At 39.3% G+C, this 24,592-nt stretch overlaps 2 protein-coding genes across 4 annotated transcripts in view; one reads left to right on the top strand and one right to left on the bottom strand.

Annotated features, from left to right (window-relative positions):
- Positions 1 to 14,136, bottom strand: part of COL6A6 (collagen type VI alpha 6 chain) — a 65,525-nt gene extending 51,389 nt beyond the window's left edge. Inside the window, exon 1 of the mRNA XM_088160693.1 lies at positions 13,941 to 14,136. Within this exon, the coding sequence (XP_088016819.1) occupies positions 13,941 to 14,136 (196 nt within the window). The remainder of the gene's footprint in view (positions 1 to 13,940) is intronic.
- A 67-nt stretch (positions 14,137 to 14,203) lies between these two features.
- Positions 14,204 to 24,592, top strand: part of CAPN7 (calpain 7) — a 28,759-nt gene continuing 18,370 nt past the window's right edge. Inside the window, exons 1-8 of one of the 3 annotated variants that reach the window (XM_088164878.1) lie at positions 14,204 to 14,409; positions 18,353 to 18,461; positions 19,125 to 19,282; positions 21,492 to 21,559; positions 22,632 to 22,832; positions 23,236 to 23,322; positions 23,984 to 24,110; positions 24,439 to 24,524. In XM_088164878.1, the coding sequence (XP_088021004.1) occupies positions 14,308 to 14,409; positions 18,353 to 18,461; positions 19,125 to 19,282; positions 21,492 to 21,559; positions 22,632 to 22,832; positions 23,236 to 23,322; positions 23,984 to 24,110; positions 24,439 to 24,524 (938 nt within the window). In that variant the 5' untranslated portion in view covers positions 14,204 to 14,307. Of the gene's footprint in view, positions 14,410 to 18,352; positions 18,462 to 19,124; positions 19,324 to 21,491; positions 21,560 to 22,631; positions 22,833 to 23,235; positions 23,323 to 23,983; positions 24,111 to 24,438; positions 24,525 to 24,592 lie in introns of all 3 variants that reach the window. The other 2 variants (XM_014878378.2, XM_014878379.2) reach the window with 2 other exon arrangements.

The following is a 24,592-nucleotide window of genomic DNA, read 5'->3' as shown; positions in this document are numbered from 1 at the left end:
AGGTGTCTCAGGAAAGGCAGGCAGCAACTTCGCTTTTTTTACCCATTTATTTCCTATTCAACATATCCCTTGGGATACAGATCAGCAAAGAACCATGGACTTCAATAGCACAGTTTACAGTAGATAAGGATCTGGTGTACAGATGGGGCTTTCATTCCAACCTGTCCAGTAATGTCTTTCCTTAGAAGGAAAAGCTCACAGGCAATGACCAGCTATTGTAAGAGTGACTCTACAGCTCACACTGCTTCAAGATACGAGAGAGATCTTTTGCTTTATTTCCAGTGAAAGAGAGATTTAGTAGGAAAGTCCATCCCTTCTGAACACAGTAACTGGGAAATGTGTAAAAGCTAAAAGAAGGATGAGCTTATAATGCCACGAATAAGCAAGGCTAATGCTGGAACAGAGATCACGTGAGTAATGATTCCTGCAAATTTATCCCTGCTCCAATTACAAGGAGCTCTACACAGTATGGACTACATCACCCCAGCTAATGGGGCAATTGCACCATTTGGGGTGTTTTTAGGGATGTAGTGGCTTTAATTCTACTTTGTTGAACCTTTTACTGAAAAACTGATTTCAGGCATTAAATACTGTAATATTTTGCTAGTCTCTCCTGCATTTGGGGGTAGTGAGCCCACTGGTCAGAATATGAGGTGGACACTGCTGAATGCTTGCCTGATCCAGCATTCAAACTAAACTTATTTGCAGAATACCAGAAAAAGTTTCTGGATCTTCCTGATCCTGTAACACATTCACATGATGACAGCACACAGGTAGTGTACTTAATCCTGGACCGGTAATAAAATCCTCACTCCCTAGGAAAGTGAGAATTCTACATAAAAATACATTTTAAAAACCTGACTTTTAAAACTTCTTACAAATATTTCAGGCTCAGTTTACAACCCTGCAGTGACATCTCATGGGTCCATAATAGTTCCAGCAGCAAACGCATGCTGTCAAAGAACACAGACAAAACTGAGGAACACAAATATCTACATTTACAGAACATGTACAAATATCTACATGTACATCTACAACCTAGCTGACATTGCTATGGGATGATCTAACCCTATTATTTGGTAATACCAGACTCATTTATCCTCCCAAATAAACCTAATAAAAAATGCTGCCTGTTACAGGGTACTTATGTCTGTTTGTAGTCAGGCTTGCATCCCTTGTCAAGGATGCCAGTTTTAAATAAAAGGATAGAATGGATGTGGAGGATGCCTGTGTAGGCAGGGGTGAGTGAAGTTAAGGAGCAGGGTCAGAGGAGCAGCAGTAGCTGGAAAAATTGATTCCTACCCTAACAGACAAGCTACCATGCCAAGAGGTCAATGCCTTAGGTAGCCACCTGTTGCAAGAAAAAAAAAATTAAAAAAAAGACAGTCTCTTAGTTTAAGAAGCCTAGAGCCATCACATGAATATCATTACAGGGAGCTGCACTGCATACCTGCATTGCAGAAGCCAGCAAGAGGTGAATTAGTTCCATGTATTAATGAAGTTGAAATAGGTGAAATTTTCTTACAAAGAAAAGTTATTAAAATACTCAGTCAAAACTGAGGACTAAACCCATTCCAGTTTAACCAATCACTGCATCTGTATACCTTTTCAGAATTTAATGCAAGATCAATCTTCATTCCTTAATAAATTCAAAGCACAGTATCATTTTCCAGGTCAAAAGAAAACTACTAGATAATTTATTCTGTCATGGTGAATAGCAAAGCTTTTAACTAGGTCTCTTGGGAACCTGTTTTTGGATTTTTCTTTTTTTGCATTGCTGGGAATATTCAGGTACTTCATAAATGGAAGCAAACTGGGGAGATGGAGGGAGAGCAATAGGCAGGCTTACCTCATTGTAGCTGAGAATATTTTTTGAGTATAGTTTTTCTGTGATTATTTTTAAAGGGATCCGACTCAGGCTTATGGTGAAAACTCCGCTGTCCCAGCATGCCACCCTTGTATTATTAGTTTTTTACTCCAATGGGCTTAAATCTTCATCATGTCTTCAGGGCCTTGATCTGAATACATGCTAATTATTTGATCTAGACAGTGTGCACTGCCTAGAACATACAGTAGTTCTAAATTGGCTCTATTTCTATTTCATTAATTTTGTGACCTACTACAGATATTGAAAAGTCTGAGTATGTCAAAACAGGAAATGCAAAAAGTAAAACCTCTAAAGCTTTAATAGACAAAAGAAATAGTAGAAATTTTAAGGCCATAGATTCTGCATGATCTCTACACTCCTGGCTTTGGACACAGGTCATTACTGAAGTCAAACCTTAATGTGGCAATTTTGGTATTTAGTGAAAATTACTTGCATTTCAACCAGAGGACACATGAAGAAAACCCTCAAAGATATACCCACCTACTACGGAAATATGTTTTCCTCCTCTGGCAATCACCAGTTTTCATACAAAAGAAAGGAAATTAGAACATCTGGCAAAGTGAACTCTGCTATGTTCCTAAGAATTAAGAGTTCATTGACCTCTATTATAAACTGGAATACTTCCCACTTGGCTGGTACATAAAGATGATATGAGATCAGGTTGATAAAATGCACACAATTGCACACCTTTACGACTTTGCTTGATTTCCCTTTATTACTTCATAATACATATCACTCTCAATATTGGTTTTGTTTGGGTTTTACTTCTGTTCTTGTGACATACTGTTGGAAGATTTTGATTTATTGAAGAGCCTAACTTCGTTGCAGGGTGTCATATGAGACACAGAAAGAAGCAGCAATGTTTGCATTTGACTGGACAATGCAGACCCTTCAAGCCCATGTATTCCTTTTCCTGCTCTTTTTTTCTCTCATGTGATCAAATACCCATGCCTCCATTAAAGTAAAGTAACAGTGATTTCAGAGATCAGCAATAACTCTGCAGACTCATCCAAGCACAAAGCAGGGTAAAAAGGATAAATGAAAAGTATGGAAAGACATCCAAGCATAAAGTGACTATTCAGACCGGTGGAAAAAAACAGCTGACTGAGTAAAAATACAGCAGATGTTTACAAAGCCATGAGCAACTTGGAGACAATGGCTCTTCAACAAAAGGACAGGATATCAACTGAAGATAGATGCTGGCAGATCCACAGCAAGCAAAATGGAGGTTCAAGTATTGGGTGCTTAAGTGTGGAATGTATTGCAGCAGGGCGTTGGGATTGCTAAGACATCAGATAAGTATAAAGAACCAATGAATTGAAAATAAACAAATCTGAGGTCATTAAAAATCCACCTTTTAGGTCTAGAAGTCTCTGATCCTAGAGCATCACTACATTTCTGCTGTGTCCTTTTACTCTTCTCTCACACAGACTTCCAGGGAGGGTGGAAAAATTATTTGAAAAAATTTTGATGAACCAAGGATCTGAAAAATTTATCATCATACAGAACACAAGGATTCCTCTTGGGACTTAAGTTAAAGATCATTGTAAAGAATCTGAATTTAAGCTCTAACAACAGGATTCACTTAGAAAAAAGTATATGCACACATCACTTGTAAAACACAGCAGAAAGACAATTTCCTGCAAGATACACTGGGGATTTTTGCCCAGAACAGTTATAACATCCAGGCTGCTCCACTTCCAGTTCTAAACTACTTTTTTGTTTCTAGGCAGCAAAACAGTCAAAGAAATGCTCATCCACCAATACCATTGGAGGTCCCAGTTCTGTTTTCCAGACCATGTTCACTGCCAACTTCCTTGCCTGCAGTACTTTAAAAAATAAACAAAGCACAGGAATTGTCTCAGTTCTGAGGGGCATTTTCATATCATCATGCTGTTCACTTGTCTGAGGCGGACACAATTTTGTTGGAAACCAAATACCTTATTGCCGTTTAACTTTAAAACATTCAATGTGTAAGTAAAAACATAATAAAAGTGAGACAGTCACAAGCAAAGGCACTACCAAGTGGAAAGATTATAGGATATGACATCCAGATCGGAAGTGACATTTCCAGGTCATGATTTTCTGTCCTTAATTCCTTCTGATTGTACTTGGCCATTTTATTTTGGTAGCTCAGAGCAGACATGCTGCAACAATGCAGATTATAAAGCCCATTATATACTAGACTATACTGTTGTTTTATCACACAGTTAAATACTGCATAATGGTCCCACAGGACTAAAGGGAGACTGGTTATTTGCAGAAGGAAAAAAATATTAGTTGGGTTTTCTTTGAAAAACAGACTAGATATTTTTGGCATGCTATTTTTTATTAATAGCTGGAGATTTATGGTTAGGTAAAGGGATTTAAATGTAGTGTACCTACAATTTCTCTTGTTCCAGCTGTACACTTATGCCCATGAACAACTTAATCCTAGTGAAATTTTCAAGAGTAAAGTAAAAGTTTAGGATATGCAATAACTGAATGAGGTCCACCATTACACACGGTAGACAAAGGGAGGACACAGATTGGTGTCCTCAGGATTTCAATGTCATTATTTTTTTCTGCTGCCTTCCTATGCAATATAAATGGCATTATTTTAGCACTCATCATAGAATTTGCCTGCTGCCTGCCTGCTTACTGCTTACAACAATGTGTATGGCATCCTTCAAAAATACAAACTCAAACAAATTGTGTAATTTGATGATTGATGAAATCATGTCATTTGACTTAAAAATAGAAAAAATCTGTAGCAAAAAACAGCTTGACTGAGCACAAGTGTATTTATGCATACAGGGAAAGATTGGGGATAGCTGAAGATGTACACTTAGTATCTACTCCAAATGCTATCAGATTAGTTCTCTGCATCAATTCATGAGGAAAAACTTTCTCAGAGAAGTCACAATTACTGAGATGGGTCAAAACTATCTTGGAGCAATTGTACTTACAATTATTCTGAGCAGTTTTCCTCATTCCTTCATATACATTTCCCCATTCCTTCATACACATTTTTTCTTTTTACCTAGATTTTATACCACAAAGCTATCTCCAAAATTCAGTCAGATGTCATTAGTTCTGTAATGAAGTTCATTCATGAAGGAAAAGGTTCTTCAAGCATTCAATATCTTTCTCACCCTGGAAGACATTAAAGAAAAAAGAGTATGGTTATTTGACCAAATCCTGCAAGAATGTACTTTAATGGAGAAGCGTTATTTTAATTAAAGCAAAATTTTAGTTTTTAATTAGAGTAAGCACATCAAGCAAAATAATCAGAATGTTGACAGACCAACTTCATTAGCAGTATTGCCAGGAGGATAAACTACCCAGCCCTGTATCAAACCATCTTACTTATAATCCACAGAAACAATTACTGTGATCCCCAAAAAATCAGCCTCCCCACAGTCCACTGAGCTGACCTTTTTAATCGAGTCCAACTGATGTGAATGTTCTTCAAACTTTCCCCATTGTAGGGCATTTCCATACTTAATGAAAGTTGAAATTTAACCCATTTTGATATATCTGTATTTATTACAACTGTTAAACTTGCTAACAAATCAGAGAGAGCAATCAGAACCTGAGTACAGCGTGAGACTTGGGGAGGGTGGGAGGGGTATGAAGAATGTAGTCAAGACAGACCAGTCACGCACCTGAAAGACAGAGCCTCTATTAAGAGTATGATATGCAAACAAAATTACAATTTGGGAAGGTCAAGTGCACACTCGACAAACAGTTGCCCCATGTACTTTACCCTCTAAAAGACAATATGCACAAAGCAGCTTTACCTTCTCACTGATCTCACTAGTATTGCTCTCACACAGTACTTGGCACAGTACAGCTGATACACATCAAGTTCAGAAACTTAATTTTGCTGGCAAAATGGCAAAAATGCGTTCTTACATGAACCTCCTTTCAATAGGAGAAGACAACAGTCTTAATACCCAAAACTTCATGAGAGCAGTGGCTACAGGAACATACAACCTGTACATGAAGGACAACCTACAGGAGGCATCAGTGGTTTCTGACCTATGTCCCCTTGATCACCAACAAGGATATTCAACAAGGGTTTTCCCTGCCAGATCCAGCAATATTCAGGCAGCAGAGGTTGTTTCCTTCTGCACCTATGGATTTAGTTCAGCTCATAAACTGCACTCCAGGGTACACCCTCTACAAATAGAAGAGGGTAATCTTAGAAAGGGAACTTAAAATGCATGTATCCACTATATGGGTCTCGTTACCCTCCAACAAGTTTTCAGTTGTGCCGTACGTATATAATATGAAGTAGTAACTAATCCAGTCCAACTGACTGCCTTAGTTTTAACAAGTTGCCTGTTAACAAATCTGAGGAAGAAAAATCCTTATTTGTAACAGCCTCTCATTTCTCCTCAAGTTGATTTCTTTATGAGTATAAATACTTATATACTTATATTAACAGGGTTTTGGTAGCGGTGGTGGTGTTGCAGAAGCGGCCTAAGTGAAAAGAGGTAAGGTGCTGCCCTGTGTCAAATTCAGCTGACCCAGCCAAAGTTTGTCACACCTCTCTGAAAAATATTTTAAGAAAGGGCAGAAAGAGCTAAGACTAAGAGGACCAGTGTATGGTACCAACAGAGCAACAGGGTCACAGTAGGAGGCGCTCCATACGGGAGCAGGTACAACCCCAAAGGGACAGAAGCCCAGGCTGGGGCAGATACACTCCTGATAGGACTTCAGGCAATGGAGGACCCTCACCAGAGCACAGCAAACAAGTAAACACAGAGAGCAGCAGAAGAACAGAGAAACAAGGAGGAGCAAAGAAAAACTTACATACTCACCCCTAACTCCTACACCATACATCACCCTCTTAACTTGCACCAGTAACAAGAGGGGAGGGGAGTTAAGCCCGGAAAAGGGGAAGGAAAAGTGTTTTCACTAAGTGTTTAAATGTTTGTTATCTTTTTTTCCCAACGGCCAAATCAATAAATGTTTATGTTAATAAGCAACAAATTAATTTTATCCCCAGCTGGAGTCTGTTTTGTCAACAGTAACTGGTGAATGATTTCCCTGTCTTTATCTTGACTCATGAGTTTTCTCATTCCTGTTCTTCTGTTTTCTCTGTTCCTCCCCAAGCCCTGTCCTGTTGTGGAGGCAGAAGTGGGAGAGCTTGGCTGCCAGCTGAAGCCAACCCATCACGATGAGGAATGTGTCTAGAGTTTTAAATTTTTAATTACCTGGGAGTACAAATTTGACAGGATAACAAGCTGTTTCAGTAAAGGACATGATTAAATTCAAGTTTCTTGCAAATAACATTATTCATGATAATTAAAATGCTTTCATTGGAAATGAGAAAATAAATAGCACCAAAGGAACACTTTTAAAAAAGGGCCACCTAGCCCAATGCATAGAGTCTGAATTTTAATTTTTCTTCAAGAAGGAAATAAAATATCAGCCAATACTAACCCTTTTGGATCCGCTTCTGGTAAAAATTTGATATCCTATAAAGAATTAGGCTTTCTTTACAGACATTTTTTTCAACAGATGACAGAGACACATTTGAGCATCTATTTTATAACTTTTCTGTCGTTGAAATTGAGAAAATTAACTAGGGCCATGTTAAATATTTTGATATATTGTTATCAAGATATATTTCTCTCTTTTCTTCCCTCTTTCTCTAATAAGGATCACAGCCCCCGTCACTATGACTGTTTTGAAACAGATGCCACAAATTACAGCCCAGAAAGCTGAGAAACCAGTATTTTAAAAGTGTAAGGAGGTACATTTTCCTTTTAGAAAGTTGTATTACTTTTTGCAATATACTAAGAAATTTTGGAGGACTGCAATAATCTCTGCTGAAACACTGTTACTTACTAAAACAAAATCTACAGAATCTATAGTAACATGATTTGATATTTCATACTGCTATTTCTCTAGTGTTTGGGGGACAGGGGGAGCCAAAATTTCTGATCAGTCTGAATACTGGATGTTTGACTGTAAAAAAAAATCTAATTCTCTGTGAGTGAGTCAAGAAAATTTCAAAATCAAAATTAACTCAAGTAACTTTAACCATACTCATAGGTAAATCAGAGCCAAACTAAAACTGTATTTTTTCAATTTCTGTTCCTTCAAGCATGCAAAAAATCTAGCTTCCATCTAATCGTAGATGGACACCTAGTGGTATAATATAATTGATTCCTTTATTCAAATAGTTTCATAAATCCAAAGCCCTGTGAATAGAAGGGATTTCTAGCATATTAAGAATTAAAATATCATATACAAACTTAAAGGCTTTATTTTCACCTATGCTTTGCCTGCCTTCTTATTTTCATAAAAGTACCATCTACAGCAATCAGAGGTCTGGGTTCACATTCAGAAGCCTTCAATTAAGGAAAACGCAATTTTGTAGCAAAAAGACTTTAATATAATCAATAGGTCAGGGTTCAGTCCTGAATATAGAATACTTAGATAGCCTATGTAACAATAAACCTGTGCTACTTTGCACAAAAATAAACCAAGATCAGTTAGTCTGTTTAGGGAAGCATTTTATGCACTGGAGAATATATGCAGATTTGCTCTGGAACACCCAAGCAAACCAGGCCCATAAATATAGATATAAGGAGTTGCTCCTACCTAGCTGAAAAATATGGGCACCATTGTCCTAAATTATTTCAGAATCCATTTAACACTTGTGTATAAATGTTTAACAAGTTATTGATGAAACAGGTATTGACATTTAAAGATGTTCTGAACAAACAGTAGCCATTCTTTAGTGAGCTGTTTTACATTCCTTAGCTTCTTGTCACTTCACTCCATGCCTCCAAGTCCTAGATCTCCCCAAGTCTTTAAAATATTAAACAACATGTCTAAAATAAATTAACCTGATATTTACTGTATTGAATCAAACTGGAAAGCACAAACCTACAATCTTCTAATATAGGATGAAGAGATTATTCAATATACTTCAATGACTAAAATAAGACAAATTACATTAAGAGGGAAGGGGCCAAGAGAGTGATTAGCTTTATTTATTTTATAGTAGTGACAACTACCGTATTCTCGCTGTACTTGGAACTAAAAAAGGAAGAGATTACCTCTAGTCTGACTAGACATGAAACAGCACAGGCCATGGAAGCAATGAGAGAACATAGCTAGTCCTCAGAGATCAGAGGGGCTGGTGCAGCTACACTGAATTTCTGATTATAACCAATTTGGCCCTGTAAGTCCAGTCACATTCAATAAGAACTTTCACAATCACAAATTCATGACTGGAGCAGGTTACTGGAGCAACAGAAATAAAGATTTGCAATAGCCATTGACAAATACACTTATTGCATTAGTGATAAATATATCAAGGCTAGCTGGCGATTGATTAAGCTGAATTAACAATTCAAGCTAAAGTAACAAATTCAGCTTTTCACTAAGCTTAACTTCACTGTTAATTAGCTTGGTTTCACCAGAGCACGCCCTGGCACAGTCAGAATCACAAATCTTACCAAAAAAAGGCCTATCTGTTTTGGGGGGGAGAGAAGAGCAAGCCCAGCAACTTGTTTGTGTCATATTTTCACCTTCTACATGGAGGATTCCAAATGTCAGTGTTATATTTTTGGGTAAATGGGGATGGGACTGTAGTTAAATACAATTGGTCAAATGTTGCTGCTGTTATAGGTGGGGGGCAGCCCCTTTCTCATTTTCATATTGATGGATGTATTTTTTCACATGCAAAGGAAGGATAATGAGGGGCTTTTTGACCTTTGGTCAAGCTGAGCTATAGGACTCACAGATGAATCAAAGGCAGAATAGAACCGTGACACCTCAGCCTTGCTCCCTCTCCAAAAAAGTCAAAGCAGCAATAAAGGCTGTCTGATTTCTGCCCAGTAGTCTGCTTCCATCAGCATGTTAGAATCATCCATCAGTGTCTCCTCCAAGCACCAGGATTCACACTTCCAACAAGGCCTCTTACATCTAGGTAAGGGGGATTCACATCTCAGGGTCAACACCCCTGCACAGAGGTGTCAGTGCTCTTCTGTGCTTCGCTGAGACAACACTGGGCTGGGAGGCCTCTACTTCAGCCCACACGTTGAGTGAAGCCTTGCTCTAGCCGGGTGCAAGACAAGCGTCTCAGATCATTTTGGCTCAACCAGCCTTGACAATTCTCTGCAGCAAGCCTGGCAACCACAGTGATACAAATAGCCTGGTTTGTGAAAGCCTGCTAAAGAAAGTTGTGCAAGGATCTCTCCTGTGTATGTAGTAAACAGCCTGTGAAACTAAATGCTGTTAAATCACAGGGGGAAAAACACCACATTAGGTACATAATGACAGATGCTAAACCATCAATCCTTTCTCAGAACAGCTGAGTCATTCTGGAGAATGCTCAGAACTTCGGTCAAGGCTAAGCAGTGGTTAAAAGTGCAAATAGAGTGTTAGGAATCATTATGAAACAGAAGAAAACGATGCACAAGGATACAAAATTAATAAGACAGCTCTAATACTGCACACCATTCTGGTCACTTCATGTCAAAGGAAACATCTGTGACAAAAGAAATAATGGTAGAAAGAGATAGTAAAGAATACAAATTTATGGGCAAAATAAAAAATGTGAGTGATAGGATCATAATTTTTTATAAGAGGAGAAAGGGTGAAAAAATGCACTGAGAAACAGCATGGCAATTAGTTTGTTTTGGTTTTGTTTTGTTTTTTAATGGAATGTTATACAACAAATTTAAATATTCCCACAAAACATTTTGAATACCAAAATCAAATTGTGCTAAAGCAACAATTAGACTAATTAATTGAAAATAAGCCCAGCAAGTAGTATCAGAGGCAATAATGTGAGCTCAACCCACAGCCTACAGGAAGCTGAGACAAAACACTACTTTGACTTTATCCTATTCCTGTAATCCTTCAACAGGCATCAAGTACACACTCCAGTCAGAGGAATAAAAGACCAGAGCAACTCCTGTTCTGACTCTGTATTGCCTCAACAGAGTGAAAGTAACTGTGGAGGAATTCATAAACGAGATTATATCAAAGGTTTGTATCTTTGGGGTTTTCAGTGCCTAGGGGAAGGTGGTGGGGGAAGCACTAAAAGCATTATAAAGCATTAAAAAGCTTCGGCTGCAGTCAAATGAAAATAGGTATGGCAATAAGCAAAATTTAGGTAAGAAGCATCACCAATATGCAAACGTCTATCCCTACAACATATGTTTGAAAAAATGAGGAAAAGAAGACGCAGAGAAGCAAGAATCAAAATCAAAAGGCAGGAAAAGGAGCTGGGAGACAGTAAATTGTAGCATTACATGAGATTCCTTTTGAGACAAAAAGAAAAGAGGGATGAAAGTATCTTCAGAGGACGGGCTAATCAGAATGAACTGATTCTGTCTTGTTAGCAATGAAAAACTATGACACAGAAACACAGACCTGAATTTCTTCATCTGATACTGCCTCTTCAAAAAAAGCATGGGCTGGAGGGAATAATATTAAGAAAACAGGTAGAGGTATGATCTTCCCAGAGAATATTGACTGCAAAAGGCAGGCAGGAAGGAAAGCAAGCAAGCATTAGATGAGATTAGGAAGGAAGACACATAGGATAAGTAAAAGGTGGGAAGTAAAGGATACTCAGAGCAAATATCACCAAAGGGAAGAAAAACTGAGGCAGAGGACCTGGATATAGAATTGGGATTTGTGACAGTGGAAAAAGGGATTTAACAATCTTAGTTAGTGGAAGGGGTTTTCTGCACGGTATCTTGGGAGGCAAAAGTTAACCATACAAAATTTAAATGTTAGTGATATATCAGCATCAATTGAAAGAAATTATTCTTCCTCATCTAAAAAGAAAACAGGCAAATTCTAATATCTAGCTCCAAAACTAAAATACCACTACAAGCAAAAGGCAAAAAAATGGTATGTGTGAAGTCTTAGCTGCAGTCATGACCTTAATAACTTACTGTACTTTTTGTACATTTAAAAGCCTCCTGTAGAATTTTACAAAGGATTAGTAAGAAACAGAAACACACAAGCCATTTATTATCTGAAAAGGGCCAATCACAGTGGCCATCAAATAGTGGGAAAATAATTCTTCAAAGTGACAATTTTGAATCGAAATTAGCTGGAAGAGGTCTGAGTTTATGTTGCAGCATAAGTGGCTTTGGCATGTAGATTTAAGTAAGGAACAGCATTATCTGTGGTTCTGCCCATTTCAGCCTCCTTTTCATCATGCATGTCACTCTGAATACTTCAGAGTTGCATTTGATCCATAAATGGTTTAGTCTGAAGCCACGATACACAAATTAATTTTAGACTATGCAAGTTACACCACTATGTCTCAACATCAACTTGAAGCAGACCCTGACTGAAATTCCATTTTCATGGTATCATTAGGGAAATATGGAACAAATAGAGCTTTATTCAGAAAAACCCCTTAGTGTAATGTGAATTTTTCCTGTGCTCAGATGAAACCCATAAAATATACTTATGAAAGAAAAAGAAAACTCAAACCAACTAACTTTATAAGGAGCACAGTCAAAAAGGAAAGCTATGAAGAATACAAGAACTTCCCCTAAATAGCAGATCACAAAAACCAAGTTCCTTTTTGCACTAAACATTACTGTATTTATATAAATGCAATCGTAAAGCACAAAAGGGATAAGGAAGGGAAGAAGATGGAATGGGAACACTTAACTCTGTACTTAAGAAAATTATAGGGAAAATAGATTTCAGTATTTCAGTACCTAGTACTCCTGCATTTAGCTGCACCGCTAACTAAATTAATAATCAGAAAACAGGCTGAAAAGACACACATAAAGGAGAGCTGCAGAATAACTTGCCAGACAGTATTTTTGTATCTCATGAAAACAATGCCGTGCAATAAGCTGTATTTTCCGGCAGAAATAAAAGCCTGTAGGATCACAGAATTGCCCAGGTGAGAAGGAACCCCAACCTTCTGTGGGAAGAGGAGCATAGATGAGACTAGCACCCTGTCTATACCCTCTTGAAAACCTCCAGCAATGTCCCCAGGGAGGCTGTTCCAATGAACGGTCCATGCTTTTCTAAAATTTTTCTTTCTTATGTCAAGATGAAACCTCTCCCAGTGCAACCTGTTCCCATTTCCCCTTGCCATATGGCTCCTTCTGGAGGGACCCCACTCCTCAGGAATCCCACCCCTCAGATTTCCCCTAGCTGCCTCTTATGGTAGAACACAAAAGAAAATCCTGAACATCCTAGGTAAGTAATACAGGTTACAAAATTGCTAGTCTGATTTTTTTGTTTTAATGAGAATCAGTACAGCAAACTCAGGCTTTTTGTTTGCTTTCCACTTTACACCTATATGACAATCAAGTGCACACTGAAAATGCTCTCCTTTAAAGGCTAGAAACCCCAGCCTCAAGGGGATTAACCATGTCTACCTCTATTAAAAATTGAGAAATGGGAAATAAAGAACAACCCCACTCTGCAACCCCTGGGCTGCACCTGCTTCCTTCACCCCGACTGACAACCATGGGAGAGAAGGGATGGAAGAGAATCCAGGGAAGTTATACTTCACCTGTACTCAGCACTGGTGAGGCCACACCTTGAGTGCTGTGCCCAGTGCTGGGTCCCGTAGTTCAGGACGGACACTGAGGTGCTGGAGTGAGTCCAGACAGACAATGAAGCGATGGATCTGGTGAAGGGTCTGGAACACAAGTCCTATGAGGAGCAGCTGAGGGAGCTGCTGGTGAAAAGGAGGGGAGCCTCTCCTCCCTCCGAGGATAGACCTTAGGGCTCTCTACAGCTCCCTGAAAGGAGGCTCTATCCAGGCGGGGTCTGTCAGTGAGAGGACAAGAGAACGTAGTCTCAACCTGTGCCAGGAGAAGTTCAGGTTGGACATTAGGAGATTTCTTCACCGAAGGAATGATTAGACACTGGAATGGGCTGCCCAGGGAGGTGGTGGAGCCACCGTCCCTAGAGATGTTTAAGGCTGGACGTGGCACTTAGTGTCACAGTCTGGTTGACACGATGGTGTTCGGTCATGGGTTGCATTCGATAATCTCGAGGTCTTTTCCAACCTGAATGAACCTGTGATTCTGTGACTCTGTAATTCCGTAACCTCCCCGCACGCGCTCGCCCCTCAAGCGCCTCAGGCAGGCGCGCGCTGTTCCCGCCCACCACCGCACCGCCCCCTCGCGCCCGAGCACGCGCAGTGCAGCCCCGGGCGGGGCGGCCTCTGCCGGGGCGCATGGACGTGAGGTGGGCGTGGCTAAACGGTGAGGGCCGGCGGCTGCAGAGCCAGTGGGCGTGGCCATAGGCACGGGGGACGGGCTCGGGGGCGTGACCAGACATGGGGGCGCGGCCTACGGGCGCGGCGGGGTCAGGGAGGAGGGGGAAGCGGCCGGGCGGGCGTGGGGACAGGGATAGAGTGGGCTTCGACAGGAGCTGTCGCTGCTGCTGCCGCCGGCACCCGGAAGGCGTTGGCCATGGATGCCACCACGCTGGAGCTGGACGCGGTGAAGTTCGCGCAGCTGGCGGTGCAGCGGGACCAGAGCGGGCGCTACCAGGAAGCGGTCTTCTACTACAAGGTACGGCGGGGACGCGCCGGTTCCCTCGGGGTGCCGGTGTCTCCTTCCCCTCGCCGCGGGCCGCGCGATGCTCTTGAGCTGCCAAAGGGTTCGCGCTCCCCCCTCGGCCCCCTGAGGGCCGGAGAGGAGTGTTCAGCACTCCCGCGGCCCGGCACGGCCCTGCAGGCGGAGAGAGACGCGCCGGGTCAGCGCCGCCGCCCCCGCCCTCCCCCGGCGGGTGTGCCCCGGGAACGAGCTGCTCGGCCCGGGGAAGACGAGGCGGTGCCGGCCGAGACGAGAGTGGAAGGCCGTGCGTGAGCGTCGAAAGTTTGTCAGTCTCTGGAGGAGCCGCGTCCTTCAGGGCGGGTTGCGAAACGCGTTTTCCCTGCGTCCTGTTTTTAGGTGGGAACGAGCGCTGCCCGTGCGCTGATGTTTACCGACAGGCTTAGGGGTAGCACTGCAGGTACTCTGCTTAAAAAACGGGAATGGGCGCTTCTTGCAGCTGCTGCAGACACAGCCCCTTGAGTGCTTCTGGGAGGATTCATCGTAACCTAAAAACGTCTCTGCCCCGCTGGTTCTACACTTCATTCCTGGCCCTCCCCAAGCCCTGCCAGGCCAGAAAGACTGATCGGTTTTATCCTGGCGATGTAAAAACTGGGCATTTTGGAAACCACAAGCGGGCATACTGCCCCTCCTGCGTGCGCAGCTGGGAGCAGCTCTGTTGTACGGTCATCAAGTAAATAGAGAGGTCTGTGGTGAAATACAAGATTCTCAGCAGTAAGACAGGTTCAGATCACAAGCTGTCAGTGACAGGTTTTTAACCTTGTGTGAATATTCTTTCTACGAGGGACTAGATTTTATTGTTTCAATACCATTTCAGGTTGGCATAGCTAAGGATATAATGAGGTTGATTCAGTGTCTTGCTTAATATCTGTAGGCTTCTTGCTAGTATTTAGTAGTTTTTGTGCAATCATTAGGCATTTTTCACCTATGTAAATTGCGTCATTTTGTTGTTTTATGTGTCATAAAGTTACATTAAAGTTCTGTATCCCATTGACTGCAAGAAGTGATCTCTTTGAAGCCTCTGTTTATTCTTATCTCAGTAATAATTCCATAAATTCCATTATCCTGACAAAGTCATCCTCTTCCAATAAATTGTTAAAGGATCTGTAGTTGGCCTTTTATTTCATGAGTACAAGGTGTCTGTGAAATGTTTAAAAAGCATTGTGTTAACATCATGTTGGCCTATGCATGTAAGTGTGAAATAATAGGAAGAAGAGTCTTTTTTTTCTTTTTTTTTTTTTTAACCCAGTTGTTAATTTTGTGGGGGCTAAATTTATGCATGTAAGCCTTACATATGCAAAAGTTATAGTTGCCAATAATAACAGCAGTAAGCTCTGTTCATCAGCAGCAGTGTGTGCACGGTCTGATAACCATGTGCAGTACTGCTTTAGTACTGTGTATTTCTCCTTTTATCTGGAAAAAATTACTCAGTGCTATTCAGAATGAAAATATCTTTTTGTGCAAATAGCCACTCTTGTATGCTTTTGAACATATATGTGTGTGGAAAATCTTTTTCACATACTGTATACAGGTGATATTCTTGCTGAGTGGAAAAATGTACCCCTGGCAGTCTTGGTGCACTTGAAGCTACATGAGACAAGGGTGTAACCTAGATATGTTTAGCTTTCCTGATGTTCTCTGAAGAATCACTGCCATGTTTAATTATACAAAATAGTTATAAAATGTCACTTGTTATTTCAGGGATACTTTATTTATTTATTTATTTTATTATTTATTCCAGCACAGTGGAAGTAAATTCTGACCTGTCACCAGGTTCTTATCAACTGCTCTAAAAACTTCAGAGCCCACTGGTGCAATTACTAAGCATGTGAGAAAGCTTGGGTACTGAACTGGCTTCTGCAGGAACCTTAAGGAAGCAGTATGGAAAATGCTACAGTTGTTGCCATAGACCAAACAGACCTGTGTGAATGGAATTCTTATAGTTAGGAAGTATGCTTGACTTCCTGCTACCGTGTAACTTTGATAGATGCCTAGAGGAGTGCTGCATGTGAACCAGCTTCGGGCAGCTTGCTAATTAGTGGTGCTCTGCAGAAATGTCAGGATCATATTTGGACACCAATGACTTCAGCCAAAACTGCTGAAGGCTGTTGCTAAGTCTGGCTGTTGACCAGCCGTTAGCATCTTGCAGACTGATGATCAGTTGTTAGCTTAGTGTGACTGTGGCACATGACTCATAACAAACAGTAGTGACATTGGAGAGATCATAAATGCAAAGTCTGAATTGCACATCCATCTGATCACTGGAAACAGCTGGCAGGCTGTCTCCACAAGCATTCTGTCAACTGCTTCAGTCCTTAGCAGGTTTGGTTGATAAAATATTTGTTTCCATTATTTTTACATCTTAAAACCAGGCCAAACCAATTCTGCTTGAAATCACAGAAGCAACATCAGTTATATGCTGGTTTTATAGCACTGGTTTGAAAATCCACATTTGTTCTTTCCATCGTATGTAGACCACATACCTTTGTTATACAGCACCTGTTTTGTCAGTCTGTACTTTTAGTATGTCACAGACAAATATACCCATCCCTTGAGCACGTAGTTGTAGTGCACATTCTTCCCTTGCAAAAAATAGTTGTGTGCTTAATGGTAGTTAATTGCTACATATAGATGGTACTTCTGCTTACCCTTCAGTGCCTGTGGATGTTTTATGTGATGTAATAGGGAGATGGATGCTGGCAGGGAGCATGCAGTACTTGATTCTTTGATGTTTCTCAGTGAAAATTTATCCTGATAACAAATGCAGGCTCTATCAGGATCAGTTTTAAGTGTGGGCAAACTAAACAGATTGATATGGGAGCAAACTGCTAAAGTTGTCCAAAATAATGGCCATAAAACACACAAGGGAGCCCTGACTGTGGATCTGTGCTTGCCCTATGCAGGGCAGCCTCTCTGAGCACCATCTCTGTGAAGCAGCTCTCTAGTTACTCTTCTGCTTTCTGCCTTCCCAGCCTGCCTGCTGCACGGCCACCTCCTCTCCTCTGCTGCTGGTGGGAAGGCGAGCAAAAGTGGGGGGTTTTGCCATATCAATAATGAGGATAGAATAAGGTTTTTGTCTTCATTTTTGTGGGGTGACAAATGTTGATTCTCCATATGGTTCAGAGACTGTGTCAGCTCTGGCTATTTATTGCAACCCTGCCAAACCTTATGTGTTTTTCATTAATTCAGTGAAGGGATAGACAGCTTATGCAACTGAAGGCATTTTTCCTTAATAGATTTGTACAGTATGGAACAAGCCTTCATGTGGGTAATGTACTGTGCTTCTGAGCCAAAGGCCTACGCTCCCTCCTGAAAGGAGACTTCCATACAGTATTTTGTTTACATACAAACATTTAAAAAAACAAGCCTGAGAAACTAGGAAACCTCACATTTGTAGACGTTTCAGATTGGATAGTTTTTTCTGAGTAATAATAATGAATAAACAAAAATTCTTGGCATTTGATTTTAAAAAGCTTTTATACTTGTTTACTTTCAGTATTACCAGATTAAATGCAAATAACTGGAATAGCTACTTTTTTTCCTAACCTTAAATCCTCACCTTTAAAACCAAACTGATTTCAGTGCATGCTTAAAGAGTTTTACTTAAAATCTCCTAATTTCATACATTACTTTATAAGCAGACCTAAGATCTGGTCTTACAGAATTTCTGAATGTTTTTATAGTCTTATAGGTTGCCCCAGATGTGAGAAATTAAACATAATCTATCTTATAACTTGAAACTTTTTCTTTTTGAGCAGAATTTCCCTGCAGCCACTGAGTCTTTTTGCAGATGTAAGGGCTTGCTTTCATGCAACTCATGGCTGCTGTAGGCCCTCTGTTTATGGTAAGTAATTTTCTAGGCAGCAAACATTAACTTTGTCTCCAATTCTTCTCCCTGCAGGAAGCTGCCCAAGCCTTGATTTATGCTGGGATGGCTGGGTCCAACTTGGAAAATATTCAAGAAAAAATAAATGAGTACTTGGAGAGAGTTCAAGCTCTCCATTCAGCAGGTGGGTAAGGAGCTTTCTAATTAAACCTCTGCTTAAATTAATTGAGTGGAAAGTTGTTTGCTGCTGTGAAATACATATCAATGGTGTTTGCTCTGTTTTTATTATTCTGATTTTCTTGTCCTTTGTGAAGAACCACAAATACAATGAACACATCAGGGCTTTGAATTCTGATACATCATAAATTAAGTGGAGACTGACTTTCTAAGGACTTGGGTATGGGTATTCTTTGCTTTTAAATATTCTGAGGAACCACATCTGCAGAGAAAATGCAAGAAAGTTCATTAATAAAGGTATTAGGTGACACGGACACCTAAGGAACTTGTATATTGTCATAGGTGATGTATTTTCACAAATAATGCAATAATTTATGTAATTAAACATCCTTGTTCTCAGCGTAGTATGGAAGAGATTTTATTTATATTATTTCACATCTGAAATATCCAGAGAGCTAACCTGTGCTCCAGGGAAGTGTGATGGTGTTTCCTTTTCCTTGCATATGTTTATGCAGATGTTTATAGCAAACTTTAGAAAGATTTTGTTTCCAGACAAGAAATAGACGTTACCCATCTGATTAGAGCTGCTAGTGTTTTGGTGACATGTTCAGGACGTTTTTACATGTCTACTGCTGTAGAAAGCTAAATACTTGTGCTTTTCTTTATTTAGTTCAATCACAGAAGACAGATCCTCTGAAGTCAAAGCAACAGTTGGACTTGGAGCGTGCTCACTTCCTGGTTACACAGGCTTTTGATGAAGATGATAAAGGCAACGCAGAAGAAGCTATAGAGTTGTACACAGAAGCGGTGGAACTCTGTTTGAAAACAGTATGTTAAGCTACAGGTTAACTTGGTGGAATTATGTGATGGTAAGAAATTCTTCCACTCTCACAAATGACTGACCATTAAAAGCTGGCTTGAAAATGGAGTACCTGTATTTGTAAAAATTACCTGTTAATTTTTTTTGTTTCACTGTTTTTTTTAAAGTGTTTCTTCCAGTCTTTGTTATGTTGCTATACAACAACACTGTAAATTTATGGGGACTTGTCATTTATGTGGGTTTTTTCTGAACTGGATTATACTAAAAGCTAGAAATATTCTGGAATATTTTTCATATTGATTTTTGCCCTGGAGCAAATACGACAAAACCAGAAATTAAAAGTCATGTTAAAAATGAAGATAACTTGCTAATGTGTCAGCTGTATTAATTTCTGACTACATTAAAGGAAATTTGTGTGTGTAACATTTTCTGAAGACATAAGTCTACTGATGCCAAAACTATTAAAAATACTACTTGATTGCTCAAGTGTTCAACATTAAAGCTTTTGTGAGTGAATTCAGTTCACACTGAAATTAATAAGGATGAATTGGCCATTACATAAACAATCCAGAATATAATTACAGGTACTGCTTTTCTCCCTTAAGTCCAGTTGCCTTAACTAACTCATTACAAGAAGAGCTCACCATCATATTGTAACTCCACCAAGTCTGTTTTTCTTTTTCTCTTCTTTTCAATATTATAATGTAAAAATATTTATGGGTTGTTGAGGGTGTTATATTACTGTTCTACAAGCTTGAGTAAATCCTTTCCCCTGAATTATGTTAACAGGTTTTACCTAGGCTAAAACCCCTGGTGATACAGTGTAACCAGATCAAGAGTTAGTAGAGCTGCTCTAGTTTTTCCACTTGAGCTGTTGGAGCAGAACATTTTCAGTCTATTATGTAACATTTACTAAGGCAGCATGCTACGTTTCCTCTGCTGTATTCCTCCTTCTGTTATGTCAGTGCGTACAAATATTACTGAAGTTAGTCTGAAAATATCTCATATTAACAACTGCATTTCTTGGGTATTTCATTAGGTGCAAGATACTGCTGAAGTTTCTTTTAATCTTGACTAGCATATTCTTTTGTTGACATGATGGTAAAGTCTGTCCCTCGGGGTGACCCAAAAGTACCTTCTTCTTCCCAAGATGAAAGGAGATTTAAGGAACTCTGCTATCTTGAAGCTTTATTCCTGTCCTTCTCTTCAGTATATTCAGGGGGAGAGATTTGTTTCTTCCTTACCCTTGAAGTACTCAGAGTGCAGCCATCACTCCACTTCTGTGGCTGATTCCTTGATGAGTGTGCTGGTGTTCCATCTCCACTACTTACCTTCATAAATCTTTAAGTCTTTTCCAGCTAGGAACACCAGAGTGTTATTTATTTACAAATTAAATTATTTGCTTACAGAGAGTGTTTCTAGTTTTGTTTCTTGGGGTGAAGTAGCTTGCTTTTTGTATCCTCACTTGATGTCCCTTACCTGGAATAATTGGTCAAGGCACAAAGCTAGAACCTGAAACCTGCTCGTGGATGCCACAGGAGAAGACACGCCTCAATTCTGCAGACTGTTGGGCTGCAGAAGCCATGCTTCATCTGTAAGGAAGACAAAAGTATAAACTGTCATAGATGACCTCCCAAATGGGAACAGAAGATAACACTCTTCACATCTTGGTCACCCTGTGCTACGTTATTTTATGCTTTTGATTGCAAGTTTAAAATGTTGTTCTTGCCCCTCTATCTTGTTTGTTTGAAAACAAACTTATTTTATGAAAGTAGACATTTAAAATATTTTTTCTAAGTTACCATGATAATTTAAACACATGTGGGGAAAAGAATTGGAACACATCCAAGCTCAGCAGTATATGCAACATTTTGTTTTGTCTTCTTTCTGCCAATAGTGTTTTAATACAATTAATTCTTCTTGTAATTTTTTTTCTGTATGCACTGTTTTCCATGCTGAAGAATTTTAGACATAACTTCCATTCTATCAAAATTTCACTAGAAGAGCAAAATTATGTTTGCTTACATAGTATTGTTTAATGCTGAGTTTAAAAGAGAAACAACAAACAAAAAAGAAAAATATTTTCTCATTTCAAAAAACGAATTAGAATAAATAGCTAGTTACTCTTTGCTGTAACCTAGAAGTATGACAACTGAGCTTATAAAACATGTTGGTGGTTTTTGGATGTGTAGCTTTTTCTTTTATTTTGCACTTTAGGCAACTGAAACCTCAGAAGCAGGCCTCCAGTCCAAACTGAAACAGCTGGCTCGACAAGCACTGGATAGGTGAGTACTGCTAATGTTAGTAAACACACTTGCTGTCAGGTCTAAATGCAGCCTCTGTGTTGGATTCTCAGTCTAACACGTGTGTGTTGATTCTGTGTAGACTAAGCTCCCAGAGAGTTCACCTTGGAGCTAGTTGCCAGCTGCTTCACTGCTGAATGTAGCAGCTGTTATGCCAACCCTCTGGGAATCTTGAGACATGCAGAATTAGGAAAGGGCTGGGTGTTTGTTAGAACAAATGCACTACTTCAGAGATATAATCCAGAGTACTATAATTATTGGCCTCTATAAAAGATGCTGAATTCAGGCTAGCACGAAGTCAAGGTGTCAGTGTCCTTCCATAAGGAAGACAGCTTAGAAACTGGGAAACTCTTTTCTTTACAATAGCAATCTAATTACATGGTATATGTGTAGTGAAATCTCTGTCTGAAACAATTTACACAAGTATATCTTCATTGTACCTCTTTTTAAATCAGCTCTATAATGGTGAATCCCAGGCTGTGTTGGGCTAAGTTTCAGTATAAACTGGGTTTTAGCACTTCTTGTCTGTGTTCAGAAAAAAATCCCAATATTTTCCATGTGTATGACTATCCAGCAGCTTAAGGCAGCAATTACTAAATATGGCTCCTGCATACACAGTGTTCAAGCAATTGAAGGTCTGGGTTTTACTACTATTGCATACCTGCTAGACAAAATATATCTGGAAGGCATGAGAAGATGCGGATCAGTTTTCTCTCTGTGTTCCACTGATCTTGTTCTGAGATTCCACATAATGAACACTTAAACAAATTCTCCTATTAGCATAATTTAGAGGCAATAAAAATCTAATGAGTTCTGTCAAAAGTAGCTTGTATGAGTTGGAAATGCTATATTTTAATTGGTTCAAGAACAGAAAAATAAAGAAGTATCAGCATCAGAAGTCGATTTTTGTTTTTTAGAAAAAGTAGTGTTGGTCAACTTGGCCATTTACTTGTTCCATTTAACATATGTGGGAACATGAACCAAGAAAATTAATAATTGAACTGTAATATTTGCATCACTGTTGTAAAGAAAATGCATTCTTTATTTGCTTTAGAGCAGAAGCACTGAAGGAATCCATGTCAAAGCCATCTCAGAAAGAAAAGTCAACTGCAGCCAAACCAAATCAGCCAGTCAGAACATTCTTTCCATTGGGACCTGATTTTTCTTTAAATGATAAACCACAGACAATAAGAGCAGTACAAGCTAGTGAATCTCAAGGTCAGAGATATACTGCAGAGGAGATTGAAGTACTCAGGTAAGTCTAAGATTTTCCAAAATGAGTTCAGGAAAGGTCTGCCTCTGAGAAGGCAAAGTGCAAAGTTGTTTTTATAGATTATACATCTTCTACTTCACTGGAAATCGAGGGAACATAATATTTTATATGACTCTGCCTTCTATTACATCCAGATCTTTTCCTTTGATTTTTATTATAGATTAAATAAGCTACAAATAATCAATAAAAACATTAACTTAAATTGTGACTTTTGAAAACTATCAAATATATAATCTTCAAGACGTAATTGTCTTGTTTTCAGAAGCACTGTGTATTACTAATTTTTAAAAAGTTATTTTATTGTTGCCTTCTGCAAGTTAATCTTCAGAAGATGATTGATAGGTTTGTAACTCTGCTTTTTTGTTGTTTTTCTTCTGACTTGCAGGAAGACTTCAAAGATTAATGGCATTGAATATGTACCTTTCATGAGTGTTGATCTGAGGGAACGTTTTGCCTTCCCTATGCCTTTTTCGTAAGTATGCTTCAGTTACGGAACTTCATTTTTGTTTTTATTTTCAAAATTTTTCCATATTTGGTATTTATTTTTCAGGGTTTAAAATTGTTGACATAGGCTTTTAAGCATAATTCAGGCAGAGATATTCAAATACCACCACTTCCTTCTTCCACTCTGAATTTAAAACTGTATTGTAAGCTGATCCTACAGTCTTATGTCTTCAAGCCTATGAGGATAATATTATATTTGGGTTTTTGGATTATTGGGCTAGGCTGGCAGTTTAAGTCTGTTTTCTGATGCTGCTCCATGCTGATGAGTTTAGCTCTGTTGCCTGTAAAATGCAAGTGATAGCTGTTTCCTCTGTAAAGGACTATTCCAAGCAAGAGTGATATATAAAAGCTATACTTTCATTCATAAGCAATAATAATAATAAGATTACACAGCCGTAATAGACAAAGACATTTGGGTTTGGTCAAATTTTTAAAACATTTTTGCCTTTTCTCCCCCTTAAAAATCACAAACTTAGAAGCAGCGTTCCTTGAAATTGTTTTACAGCTTTGTAATTGTTCTGTGTATATTTTGCACCATCTATCAGACATATTTAAGATTGCATATACCATAAAAAGCTCTTCTAAGCTGCTATTGATTTATTTCTACTTTTTTTCTCTCTTAAATCTAGTGATAAGTGTGGGAAGCTACCATTATCCCCCAAACAGAAAGCAATGTTTGCCAAGTGGGTGCGACCAGATGACATAACCAATAACCCTACGATGATCTATACTGTATCAAGTTTCAGCATAAAGCAGGTAAATTGTTCCCAAGGAAAAATGTCTGCTGCTAGTGGTTTATCATGGGGGACTTTGTTGTTCAAAAAGGAATCCCCAAATATGAGAGTGCTTTGCTTGGCTCTTACAAGGTTAAATAAATAGAAAAATTCTGCTCTATAGGGGTCTCAGGTTGAGCAAGCATACATTTTCTGCCTCTTTAATAGTGGCTTTGCTTCTTTTCGTTTAAATCTTTCCCTTTTGAAGGGAATTACTAACTGACTGTTTTCCTTCCCTCCACACACTGCATTCATCTCTCAGTATCCAAGTTATTAGTAAATAATCCTCACTGGCTTTCATTTCTTTATAGACAATAGTGTCAGATTGTTCTTTCGTGGCATCACTAGCTATCAGTGCAGCATATGAAAGAAGATATAACAAAAAATTGATCACAAGGTAAGTAGCTGTTGTTTTGTACGATCTTTTCAGACTTAATACTGCCAAGCTTTTGCAGTATGTTCTGT

This window comes from Sturnus vulgaris, chromosome 1, assembly GCF_052056855.1.
Source record: "Sturnus vulgaris isolate bStuVul1 chromosome 1, bStuVul1.hap1, whole genome shotgun sequence".
Taxonomy (NCBI): domain Eukaryota; kingdom Metazoa; phylum Chordata; class Aves; order Passeriformes; family Sturnidae; genus Sturnus; species Sturnus vulgaris.
Note: the sequence above shows the minus strand (reverse complement) of the source record. Positions and strands in the feature narration are given on the sequence as shown.